Source organism: Tursiops truncatus, chromosome 15 (genome assembly GCF_011762595.2).
Source record: "Tursiops truncatus isolate mTurTru1 chromosome 15, mTurTru1.mat.Y, whole genome shotgun sequence".
In the NCBI taxonomy this organism is placed as follows: Eukaryota; Metazoa; Chordata; class Mammalia; order Artiodactyla; family Delphinidae; genus Tursiops; species Tursiops truncatus.
In genome coordinates, this window is record NC_047048.1 from 54407918 (window position 1) to 54421383 (window position 13466).

General features: G+C 43.5%; 1 protein-coding gene across 13 annotated transcripts in view; it reads right to left on the minus strand.

Moving 5' to 3' along the window:
* The window catches only part of SHLD1 (shieldin complex subunit 1), a 99059-nt gene that overhangs the window by 33163 nt on the left and 52430 nt on the right, over nucleotides 1–13466 (minus strand). Inside the window, exon 3 of one of the 13 annotated variants that reach the window (XM_073792698.1) lies at nucleotides 935–1078. The exons of 9 other annotated variants lie outside the window; for them this stretch is intronic. In XM_073792698.1, coding sequence (XP_073648799.1) covers nucleotides 951–1078 — 128 coding nt within the window. In that variant the 3' untranslated portion in view covers nucleotides 935–950. Of the gene's footprint in view, nucleotides 1–934; nucleotides 1079–5049; nucleotides 12656–13466 lie in introns of those variants that run through there. 3 more of the 13 variants (XM_033839568.1, XM_073792699.1, XR_004522033.2) reach the window with 3 other exon arrangements.

Consider the following 13466-nt stretch of genomic DNA (forward strand, 5'->3'; position numbering starts at 1 on the left):
TTTCTCCACCTGGAGGCTCCAGTGCTTCTTGGGGTCCCTGTGGCCCCTCCTCTATGAAGCCCCCGCAGGTCCCCAGGCAGAGCTGACTGGCTCACCCCATGCCCCGCAGGGTCCAGTGTACGGCACCCAGTGTCTCTTCCACATCCTGCTGAAGGCCGGTGCACAGCTATTTTCTTAGATCTCATTGTGGCTTCCTCGAGACAGGGACCCTGTCCTAGCTACAGTGAGACACTGGGCCCAACACGAGCTTGGGGAAAGTAGTTTTAGCGAATGAGACAGAATTAATTAATATACTGCTCTAGATTTTAATGCTAAAGAACAATCTCAAAACACCATCAACAAGTAGCGGGAAGAATCTGGAAAGCTGGTGGAGGGTAGAGGGAGGCAACTGTGTCTGGCCCCAGCTCAGGCCCTGGCCCTGGCCAGCCGTGTGACTGCTGAACCTCTCTCATTTTCCAAACTGAGTCTGCAGAACGCCTCCTGTGTCCTGAGAGATGGTAGCAGGTGTTCCATGAAAAAGGGACTCAGTTTTCCAATAAGTTCCAGATGGTGGGGTCAAAAGCATAAGTCAGGTCTTTTTACCGTAGGCCTTTGTGCAATAGTGTCTCACCTGGAGGAGGATGGAAGGAAGCGGAGTAGGCCAAGCCCCTGAAAACACTGATTCTCATTTTCATTACTGTTGCTCTTCTCATCCATCTACACTCTGTAGATTTTTTTTTTCCCATAATGACGATAGATTATTTTTCATTAAAAAAAAGCTATTTTACTAAAATAATGAGTCAAATTAGAATGTAACCTAGTTGGATGAGCCTGTATTTATTTTTCCTGTATTATTATAGAAATGGCCCTTTTTCTAAAGTTACACTCTATTAGTTTCGCTATCAAAATAATTTTTTTTAACTTTGGAAAGTTATATTTGAAGAAAAGCACTCACAGGATAGGAGAAACTCTCACCCTGGGTACGGGAAGCCTCCACCATAAACCTTCCTCCTGGCAGGCAGCTCTGTTCCGGCCTTCTGAAGGCTTGGGCTTAGAGGGTAGCTCCCGATCTGCTTTCCCCAAAACTGGCACTGCGTTCCTGACAATGAGGGCATAAATACCACATCTATGAACACACGCTTAAGCAGATATCTGCATTCCAAGGGTCACAAAGATGAAGGGAATCAAATGTAAACACACGTGAAGTTTTGTCTCCTCAATGCCAAGGACAGCAGGCACTTCTTAGATGAATGGGTTCCAGGCAAGAGAATTATAGGACCACTCAGGTAACTGAACATAGGCCAAGGTTTAGACAAAATGGAAATGATAAAGATGCAAATCCAAACTTTAGCCTCTTTCTCTTTTCTATAACTATTTGTACAGCTAGCTTTTATATAACTATTCTGTGTGTGTATGTGTGTGTGTATTTCTCTCTTTCTCTGTCGCTATCTCTCTCTCATATCACACACACACACACACACACACACACAGAGCACAGGATCTGCATTAGATGGACTCTGTTCAGGACAATCATTTATAATAACATGGTGAAGCAGAGGCCTAGAGATAATGCAGATGTCACGAGGTCCCCAACCAGAGCTGAGCTGAACAAACAATGTTCCCATTAAGGTATTTTAAAGATCAAGAGAAACAGTTTTTCAGGGTTACAGGGGTGATTTTTCTTCTTACCAATGAAAAATCTCATTTAAATGAGTATCATTTAAATCCTTTAAGACTCTAAAGAGAAACTAGGGACAAAACTCACAGGAATCTGGAGCAAAAAACTGAAGAAAGGAAGAGGAGAAGCAGAGGAGCCTATTTTAGGACTACTTTAAGAGGAAAAAGCAAAAGTACAACACTGTAAGGTGTGTGCACCCAAGGGCACGACAGATGGGGAGCTCCGGGTGTGACAGGAGGACAGACCCATCAGCCACATAGCACTGCTGCAGGAAGGCAATGACCACCTTGTTCCAGAAATGTAAAGAACAGCACAGCCTTGGACAGCTGCCCAGAAACCTCCTCCTGGAGAAGCAGATCTTCTGTAAGATTCTTGAGCAGAGACCTAGGATTAATGGGATGTTACGGTCTAAAAGATGTTAAAGTCTAAGAGATCTAAAAGATCTCATCCTGCTTTCAGGATGAGACTGAGAACAATACTATTAGTAAACAGAATGGCTCTATGCTGGAAGAATTCTAAGTCTTTTCAGTGATTTGGAGTATAATATACCCACCAGCCATGCTAATCTCAAAAATGTAAGCAGTGGATAAGAGAAGCTTCAGTTAAATATCATGAAATACTATTCTACGGCCTAGAGCTCCATCTAAGCTCCCCCTTCACACAGGGAGAGTAAAGGAAACCAAGGCAGGAACACATGCAGTTTCCACTCTACCCAAGAATCCTTCAAAAATGTGGAGAAGTCTCTCCTAGGCTCACTTCCATTACTCTTACGAAATGAAAAAAAGAAAACAATAGGGGGAGAGGAGGACAAGGAGCATGAAAGTAATGCATTGTAAGAAAAGAAAAAGAAAATATAACAAAATTGTAAGAGTTTCTCTCTGAGTGGAAGGATTATGGGTGTTTTTTTTTCTTCTTGTGCTTTTTTATATTTTCCAATCTTCTACAGTAAACATGTAAACAAGAAAATGTTTAAAGAGAGAGAGAGATCAAAGGGACTAGAGAAATCAAATTGAGACAACTCAAAGGAAGCAACACAACTATTGCCACTTAAAAGCAAATGCTGGGCTTCCCTGGTGGTGCAGTGGTTGAGAGTCCGCCTGCCGATGCAGGGGACACGGGTTCGTGCCCCGGTCCGGTAAGATCCCACATGCCGCGGAGCGGCTGGGCCCGTGAGCCATGGCCGCTGAGCCTGCGCGTCCGGAGCCTGTGCTCCGCAACGGGAGAGGCCACAACAGTGAGAGGCCCGCGTACCGCAAAAAAAAAAAAAAAAAAAAAAGCAAATGCTTGCTCTGTCTCAGGCAGTGTCTCTGTTCATCTTCCTGTTTCTTCAAGGACAACAGTCATTTGTCAAATATTTATTAAATGTGCACCAAACGCCTGACCCTGGATGGAGAAATGAAAGGTGGGGGTGTTGTCCTCAACAAACTTGCAGTCAAGAAAGACTCAAAAGAAATAAAACACCAAGAGCACTATAAAATGCTAAACCATGTTCTTTTGATGACAGTTATACTCAGAGCTTATAGAGAACAGAGTCAGAGATGCCATAAAGAGTTCACTGAACTGGGACCCCAGACCTGGCTCCTAAAGGAAATGCGGATTTGGATAAACTCCCGTGGTTCTCCACAAAATGATCAAGGCTAGGTTGAAGTGTCTCTGCTTTCTCTTGGTAGTTAATTAATATGGTCCTGTTTAAAGACAATGCAGGGCTTGTGTGCCTGGACCTTTTGTCAAAGTGTCACTGTAAACTTCTACCATTTCTAATGAGCTGGCATGAAAATTATAGCAATGTTATATTTTCAAATTGATATATTTTTAACTTTTTATAAATTATATATATATGAAAGTGCCTAAATCATAGCTCTATTAATCTTCACAAACTGAACATACCCAGTATAACCAGCACCCAGATCAAGAAACAGAACAGCACCAGAACCCCAGAAGCCCTTCTTGTGCCCCCTCCCAGTTACTACCCTTCCAAGTGTTACTCTCATTCTGACTTCTAACACCTAGGTTGCTTTGTCTTTTTTATAGTGTATATAAATGGAATTACACAGTAGATACATTTGATATCTGCCTTCTTTCACTCAACCTTCTGTTTGTGAGACTCATCCATGTTGTTGTAGAGAGTAGCAGTTAGTTCATCTTCAATGATGTATGTGTACCATTGTATGAATACATGACCATTTAATTATCCATTCTACTGAACATGGGCACGTGGGTGGTTTCCACTTAGGGATGTTATAGTTGGTGCTGCTATGACTATTTCAGTGCATGCCTTTCCATGAACATATGGGTGCATTAACTGATGGGATACAGGGTACACAAATGTTCAGTTTTTAGAAATCCTGCAAGTAGGTGTCATAGCTTATCTGAGAATTAAGGGCCCATCTCTGCTTTTTCCTGTTCCTGGCTCTAATGATGGAGTCCTATATCAGGCCTGGTCCAAATCTGATCTATCACCAAAGATGGGGAGCCCCCAAACCATTCTATTTTCATCTACCTTAAAAATATTGTCTTCATAGACATTGCCTATGCTTATTTTTTTCCCAAAGAAAAGGCTGTTAACTAAGAAGGGCAGAAGAAATTACATTGTTATTAAAGGCAAATTATAAAGGAAAAGTTGTCTAGTAAAACACAACTTATAATTACAATTATCTTCAAAATAAATCAAATTATCTGTATAAACCCAATGACTCACTGGTAAATTAATGAAAAATATGACAGTGTTGAGCTTTTAATTGCTTCTACTGCAAAACCCCCAAACCCAAACTTCGGTTATCAGGCAGAAAAGAGGCAATTAGTTTGTAACAGATGTGTCAGTAAAAACCTGTTACAATATGGCTCCAGAGTTAATAGTTTCCAAATTTATGAAGTCCATCTGTCCAATTTTTTCAGGTTTTCACTTTAGACAATCCTACTTAGATAGTCCCTCCAAACTAATTGCTTTTTGTTTGTTTTGCTTTTGATCGGGGTCTTTTTTTTTTAATATTTCCAGTATATAAGCTTCACATGAGCCCTGTTATCTCAAACTCCAAGTTTAATTTCTTTTCCAGGACATTTTTTTCATAATATTAAACCTCAGAAAAACAGCAGATGACAAGATTATTGAGCAATGGTAGGGCTGAAACAAATTAAGGCTTTCAGGCTGTGTTGTTGCTGCTGTTTGCAAAAAGTAATCTTTTTCAGGTTATCAAACATCACTTGTGACCTTTAAAAAGAACTCCCTGAAGTCATTCATTCATAATAAAATCTGGTTAGACTATTACAATAATGAATAATGTAAAATGATGCCAATTTTCAATTATAAGACCTAATAATGCTTATTACACATCTTCAATATTATTGAATAGGTTTGAAATGATCCAAATAACAATCAAATATATTTTGCTTGGCACCATCAGATGAAGAAACTACAAATAAACACAATAAGGAAAGAGAAATGAGAAATAGAATAATTTCAGGGAAAAAAATTCCCCCAATAGTATATCCCCTATGGAGATGGAAGGAAAAAAGAATTTGCCCTTGGTACAAGATCTACTCCCATTCAAGTAGAAAGGGTGGTTATTCTACTGATGGGAGAGTGGGGTCATAAAGAAATGACCCCTTAAAGCAGTAAGGAATAACTTGAAAGGCATGAAAAGGAACTTCATGGGCCCTTCCATGGCACCTAGAATCCCTACTCTGCTGGCTTCCTGAGGTTATGATATGACACAGACCAATATGTTTATTCATTCAACAAATATTTATGAAGGATCAATTATGTACCATACACTGTTCTACAGTCTGGAGATTCTGTGATGAAAAACACAGCTATGGTCCCTGCCCTCATGGAGCTAAAGATCTAGAAGAGGAGGTAAGACAAGAAATAGATAACTCCACAGATAAATTCTAGTAAGTGACATATAGGGTGCCCCAGACAGCAACTAAATACTGGATATTTTAGGGAGAGGCAGTTGGGGGTGACTTAGTTACATACGACATGTGATACCAAGTGTCAACCAAGTGTTAAATATGCTGAATCCATTATTCATAACTAACACCATCTGTAGCCAGGTAAGTGATATCAATATTTACCGCATCTTTCCATTAGTCATTTCAATATAACTATTTTTGGGGGGCACTTATTTTTATTTCAACCACAAATAAATACAGAGTTGAGTATGGTGAGGTCTCTCTTCAAAGAGTGGATGATCAAGTCTACAGAGGAAGCAGCCCCACAAATAACCCTCCAGACCACAACATGAAAGGCACTGTAATGAAGTTGTGAGGGAATCTAACTGAAGGCAGGGGAAGACTGCAGAGAACAAGGGTATCCAGGCTGGACCCTGTGAAAATGTAGCACTTCTCCAGGCCTAGAAGGAGGGAAGGGCACTCTTGGGAAAGGGAATGGGCATGAAAAACCTTAAAGTGGTACACAGGTCATGGCATGTTTGATGGGCAGCCTGCAGACTGTCTGAGTGGCAGGGGAGGGGACCAGAGTGGTGGATTCCAGGGCAGAGACAGGAGGGCTTATGGGTGGAGAGATGGGTGTGGGCCAGACTACAAGGGGCCATGACTCAAGGCCGAGTGGGGGCTGCAAAGCAGGGGTACCACAGGGCACTATGCAGACATTTTCCACCCACCCTCTTACCTAGATCCACTCTTTACCTGGCTCCACCTTGCTCTGCCCTGGGAGGCTGACCACATGGACTGCACAGATGGGCACCCCTGCCCTCTCTCTTGGGGTTGAGAACCAAAGAGAGGCCTTGCAGGAGATGCAAGGAGGGAGAAAGGTAAGGTGGGACTACTCCCCTGGCTCCCTTCCTGGGTGGTTGCCATGGGATGACTGCATCCCTCCTCCAAGCTCACGACTCCCGTCAGGCAGCCCACTCACCACAGCTCCTGGAAGCACACTCTCTCAGGCCCTGGCCATGCTTCCCCTTGTGGTTTTCTCACTCTTGCTCACAGCTTTGTACATAATCTCTTTATTAAGCTTCCCTCAAATTACCTGGTTGGACTGTGTTCTCTGTTCCCCACCAAGACCTGAACTGATGTAGTCATGCAGCAAGGAAATCAGGAGGTGGCTGAGGAAGGCATTAGAGGCAAATGCAGAGAGGGAGATGCCTGTGGGAGAAGGAGGGAACTGGGGGATGGAAGGTCATGATGACAGAGAAGAGTGGGTCATCGGGGAGGTGGAATGCCAGACTAGCCACAGACTACAGCACTTATGTGAAAACTGCCGTGTGCCAGGCACTATGCCACAGGCTCTAACAAAACTCACTTAACCCTTACAGCTTCCTAATGAGGCATCCCGTTGAACAGATGAGGAAACTGAGGCACAGAGAGGATGAGTGACTTGATTAAGGTCCCAAGCTAGTAAGTGGTGAAGCTCAGATTTAAACCCAGGGAAGTCTAGTACCAGAGTCATGTCCTGAAACCTCTGTGCTAGCCTGACCGCTCTGGCTGGGCAGAGAAGGGCCCTTCAGAATTCAAGATCTTGGAGGAGGCAAGGCAATGGTGACAACAACTCTGGGGAAAGCCATCTGTGTAGATTGCTGAAGTAAGCCTACTTGAAGAAAACCTTGCTACCCTATACAAACTCTGCCTTAGTGACAATGTAGAATCTTGTGCAGAAATCTAAAAAAAAAAAAAAAAAAAAAAAAAACTATGTCCAAATAAATTACAGTCAGTTGGGAATTCCCTGGTTAGGATCCTGGGCTTTCACTGCTGAGGTCCCAGGTTCAACCCCTCGTTGGGGAACTGAGATCCTGTAAGCTGCGAGGTGTGGCCAATAACAGAAAAAAAAAAACCCACAGATTTACCATAAAACCATAATTATGTTCCTAAGAAACCTCACACTATCAAAACACATATCACATAAATAGTTATTTCAATATGGGAAAAAAAGGAGGATGGTGGTGAGAGCTGGCAAGACTAGATAATTTTTCCTGTAGTAGCTTCGACAATAAAGTTTAATTATATTTTGTTACCATCTAAAAAGAATAAATGACTTGATCACAGACCAACAGAGAACCACAAGCAAAACCTGAACAGCACAGAAAAATAACCTGCATCCAAGTTCACAACCAACAAAGACAAAGAAAAGGGGCCTCGGGCCACTCACATAGTGCGGTCGAGTGCCCTGTGCTCCACGGGCAGCCGCTTCCTTTCTCCAGCCCAGGGGAGCCTGTGAGGGCACTCACATCACAACCCCTACTGGTCCAGAAAATGCAAAACATGCTTCCAACACACTCAGATGCATAATAACCAGTTCACAGAATGAACTTACACCGTAAGGAAAATATTGGTCAATAATGTTTGTGTGGGGTCTCCTGCAGCAGGTAAAGTCATGAAATCAACAGGGCTCTGTGACGTGTAATTACAGCAGGGCATGTCCCGTGACTTCTTTTAAATGGCATCTCACCATCTCAACTCACTACCTTAACTCAAATAACTTCCATAGCAACAACTTTCCTTTCCTTAAGGAGAAAGAGAGGAAGGGAAAATGCTCCCTAGCCAGACTCGTATATTTTTCATTTGCCCGGTGCACTGCAAGGTTGTAATGAGGAATGCAACAACGAGCTCTTAGAAATGTCGCGGGGGGGTGGGGTGGGTTGCAGCCGCACGGTGGGTGTCTGACGATAGCTGACCTTAGCTGCTGACTGTGCTGAAGGGTCTCTGCCTTATTCTGTTCTTCCTGAACATCCTCAGGTGGGGTCCCAGGTACAGGAAAGACGGGGGCTGCAGAGAATGGTCCGTTTCTGCGGTTGTTCCCTCGACATCAGGGCAGGTTGCCATGACTGTGTGTACACTTAAATTCTTTTTGCAAGAGGGGGCAGCTGGCAGATGACATTTGTTAATCAGTACTGTTCCATACACTCATATTAAAAGGAGCCAAGAAAACCTACGCTACTGTGAATATTTATCCTTTCAGGTTCAAACTGCTAATTTGTTTTATAGGAGGACACCCTCTATTTGCCGTATAACAGGAGACAGTCAATAAAGGACTTTGAAAAGGATATGGTTTAGCTGAGTGTATTGCCAATTTTTAAAACCTCCTATTTTCTTGATATCTCAACACCCCTGAGCAGAGGCTGTGAGCACCCGCCAGGCGACCAGATGCGCAGTGTGATGAGGCTGGTCCCTTCTTGCCCTTCCCTGACTGTGACTGAGTGACATTCAAACACACCAGTAAAAATCCCTTCACACCTTTTGCTTGTGTGGGGATCGTGCCTGAACCTGGGTGCTCACTCTCTCTCAGCTCCTGACCCTCTTGCTGAGTCTGTTCCTCCTGTGCTCCTCCCATGAGGCCCCCTGCCTAGCCTGCATGCCTCCCTCCTCTAGGACCTGTGAATATAATAAACCCTCTCACTTCGTATGCTTCTCCAAGTGCGGCTGTGCTGACAGCATCCTTAAGGACCCCACAAGGGGCACTAGCTCCCCATTTTCAACACACTAAGCAATCTGGTGGTTCTGAAAAGGAAGCTAACACCTCTGATGACTGTGGCAGTTAGGAAGACACAGACTTCAATCCACATTGCAGAAAACTGGAGATTTCATCATTAAATTCTTCCATGGGAACATATTTCCCTTAAAAATGCCAGTTTGGGAAAGATAAATTTTTTTAGCCTGGATATGGTCAATTTATATACAAATGTATGTAATTTTAACTAGTTCTATTTCTTATGTTTCTGATCTATTTTAAAACATTGAATCCAGATTTCTTTTAATATGATTTATCCAATGACTGGTAATATTTCTCTCCCTGTTACCATTTGCTTTCAGCTCACTCAATTCCCTAAGCCCCCTCCTTTTTCCAAGAAGGAGAGGTTCACTTCACTCAAACCATGATCATGGGTAAAATTCATAGTCAAAATTCTAGTCCACTTTAAACTACGTTTGATAGCTACCATAAAGAGTAGCACTTCTAGTCCTCTTGACTAAAGGGTAAAAGTAGACAGTAGATAGCTGTAGGCTTTAGATCCTTGTGCAAGATGGTAACTTGAGCTGAATCTTGTAGATTCTACATTGCTACTGCTTCATTTGGGAAATAAAACTTTAGATCAAGGCAAAAAGTAGATACACAGGTTAATATTTCATCCCAGATCTCTACTGCAGTGTTTAAACGATAGTTCTTCAATTATGGTGGAAGAGGAATATTAATTCATTCATTCATTGTTTAACACAAATTTCTTGAGCAGCTGTTATGTGTCAGGCATTATTCTAAATGTTGAGGATAGAGCAGTGAATAAGGGAAACAAACAGCTTGCTCTCATGGAGCTTATGTTCCCACTGGTAAAACAGACAATAAACAAACAAATAGAGACTTTAACTAGAGACAGTGATAAATCCCATGATGAATATAAAGTAGAGGAAGGCGATAGAGAATGATGCGGATGGGGAAGACAGGTTGGATGGGGTAGGCCAACAAGGCTTCTGGGGAGTCACATTTGAGTAGAGATCTGAAGGAAGAGAGGGAACAAACAATGTTCCAGTGGAAGAACATTCCAGGCTAAAGGACCTGCAAGTGCAAAACCCCAGAGGTGGGAATAAGCTTGTGTGTGGCTGGTGAGAAGTGGGTGAGGAGGAGGGGGCATAGCCAGGCAGGGAGGGGCCAGATCACGTGGAGCCCAGAGACCAATGGAAGAGATTTGGATTGTGTCCTAAGTACACTGGAGGGGTTTAAGCAGGAGAGTGAAGTGGCAGAACTGAAAGTTTACAAAGAGGTTGCTCTGGCTGCTGCTGGAGAGTAGATCAAAGAGGGCAAGAATGTGACTGGAGACCAGCTAGGAGGCTACTACAGAGTTAGTGCAAAATGGCAGCTTGGGCTTGGGTGGAGTGATGAAGGTGGTGAGACACTGCCATACCTGGAACACAACTTGGAGATAGAGCCTATGGGACTTATTTGCGCTGGACACAGAGGATAGGTTTGGGGCCTGAAGAACTGGGTGAAGAGAAGAAAATTAGAAGAGAGGCTGAGTTGTTTGTTTGTTTGAGGGGGATCAAGAGTTCTATTTGAACTTAAGTTTGAGGTGCTTATCAGATGGCCATCTAGAGCAACTGAGTAGGTAGCTGAATGTACATGTCTGGTGCTCAGGGAGAGCTGACATCAAAGAAGTTAAAAGAGATCACCGAGGGACTGATGCAGAGGGTGAAGGGAAGAGGCCTGAGGTCTGAGCCTGAGATGCTCCAGGGGTTGGAAATCAGTTAGAAGAGCCAGAACCCAACAAAAGAAGCTGAGAAAGAGCAGCCAATGAAGAGGAGGGAGAAGCAAGAGGAAGGGGTGTCCCAGAAGCCAAGTGAAGAACAGGTGTCCAGGAAGGGGGTGACCAGCTGCATCAACTGTGCTGTTTGGTTAAACACGATGAGGACTGAGAACTGACCATGGGAGCTGGGAGACAAAAGGCACCACAAGTACACAATAATAGCAGGGGTGCAGTGTGTGGAGGTAGGGGAGGGGAGGCAAAAGCCCGACTGAGTGGGTTGGAGAGAAATTAGGAAGAATGAAGAGAGTGTGTCAGACAAGCTAGACTCCTCTTTCACAGCCCTTTGCTATAAAAAGGAACAGAGAAATGGGGCAGTAGCCGAAGAGCAATATGGGGTGAAGGGAGGATTTCTTTTTCTCAAGATGAGAGGTTTTATGCTGGAAAGAATGACCCAGTCAAGAGGGGAAAATCAATAATGCAGGAGAGAGGAGATAATTGGAGGTGTGATGTCCGTGACCAGGAGAGAGGAGTGGGAATTGCGTACAAGTGGAGAGAATGGCCTTAAACAGGAGCACAAACTTAGTCACTGTAACAGACATGGGCCTCTGGGGACAGAGGCAGATGGTAGGAGATGAGAGAGTTCTTTTTCTGCTGTTTGAATTTTCTCAGTAAAATGAGAAGCAAGAAGCAAGGTGTATTGCTCATAGGGTGATCCTTAATAGAGGCCGAAATGACCCTGCTTCCTCTAGACCCAGGCAACAAGCAGCCGATGGTCCGATGGGGACACCAAAGCCCACTGGGCAGCCCAGCTCCCCACGTGAGAACTGCCAACTGCCAAACCCAATTCTTTTTCTTTGTTTCTTTTTCTTTCTCTCTGTCTCGCTCTCTCTTTTTTTTTTTTTTTTTTTTTTTTGTGATTGATTCCCATTGCGGAGTTTACTCATGTTGTAAACTGAGCTACAATTTAGTTTTAGCAAAATAATACAGTGTATAACATTTAAATTAATGCTGTGATGTAGTGAATGTGTTAATTATTTTGATCTTGGTAATCATTTCAGTGTATAAGTATATCAAACCATCACACTGTAAACTTTAAATATATACAATTATATTATTGTCACTTATTCCTCAATAAAGCTGTAAAAAAAAAATGATGAGCCCATTTCTAAGAAGAGGAAACAGTTGTGAGAACCTGACTTAGCAGCCAGGAGAAGGCAAAAGAAGGCAAATCTCTGAGGAATCAAAACCAGGCAGGGAAAAACTACTAATCCTTCAGCAACACTTAAAAAATTAAAAATATTTGATCCATTTGCTTTCAATTTCCCTAGTGAACCTTGCCTACTTAGTGAGAAAAATACTTATGTTCCAATAGGGAAAATAGGCTAAGGACATTTACAAAGAATTCATAGGTAAAAAACGTGAATGGCCAATCCATACGAAACAATTACTGCATTTCATCCATAGAGGCAGAAAGTAGAATGGTGGTTGCCAGGGGTGGGAGTGAGGGAAATAGAGAGTTAGTGTTTAAAAGGTACAGAGTTTCAGATTGGGAAGAAGAAAAAGCTCTGGATTTGGACAGTACATAAAAAAAATTCTGGATTTGGGTGGTATAAAAAGTCCTGGATGGGCTTCCCTAGTGGCGCAGTGGTTGAGAGTCCGCCTGCCGATGCAGGGGGCACAGGTTCGTGCCCCAGTCCGGGAAGATCCCTCATGCCGTGGAGCGGCTAGGCCCGTGAATCATGGCCGCTGAGCCTACGCGTCCGGAGCCTGTGCTCCGCAACGGGAGAGGCCACAACAGTGAGAGGCTCGCGTACTGTAAAAAAAAAAAAAAAAAAAAAAAAAGTCCTGGATGGTACAATGTACTTATTGCCAGTAAACTATACATTTTAAAAAATGGTTAATATGGTAAATTTTATGTTATATGTTATATACCACAAGTTAAAAAGAATTTGCATTTAATTGGTAAAGAAATGCAAATTAAAACAACAAGATGGGGACTCCCTTGGTGGCGCAGTGGTTAAGAATCCACCTGCTAATGCAGGGGACACGGGTTTGAGCCCTGGTTCAGGAAGATCCCACATGCCACGGAGCAACTAAGCCCATGTGCCACAACTACTGAGCCTGCACTCTAGAGCCCACGAGCCACAACTACGGAGCCCGTGTGCCTCAACTACTGAAGCCCACGTGCCTAGAGCTCCATGCTCCGCAACAAGAGAAGCTACCACAATGAGAAGCCCGCGCACCGTAATGAAGAGTAGCCCCCGCTCGTCGCAACTAGAGAAAGCCTGTGCAGCAATGAAGACCCAATGCAGCCAAAAAAAAAAAAACCAAAAAAACCGAGATGATAGTTTGCACCCATACTCTATCCTCAGTGAGGTCACCGGGTGGGTAAGACCCCTGTGGAAGAGGTGGATGTTACCCAGGATGCAGGTAGACCAGCCCCCTCCCAGCTTGCTGGGTGGAGGATAAGCAGTGTCACTTTCCCAGCGGGCTATGGGACTCAAATGCTTTGACACTGTAATTTGGCTGTCAAGAGTCTATTCTAAAGAAAGCATCAGTAGCCAGGCTCAGAATATCTAAGTGCATATGTATGCATCCACTGTATGCTGGAAGGCCAGGAGGGC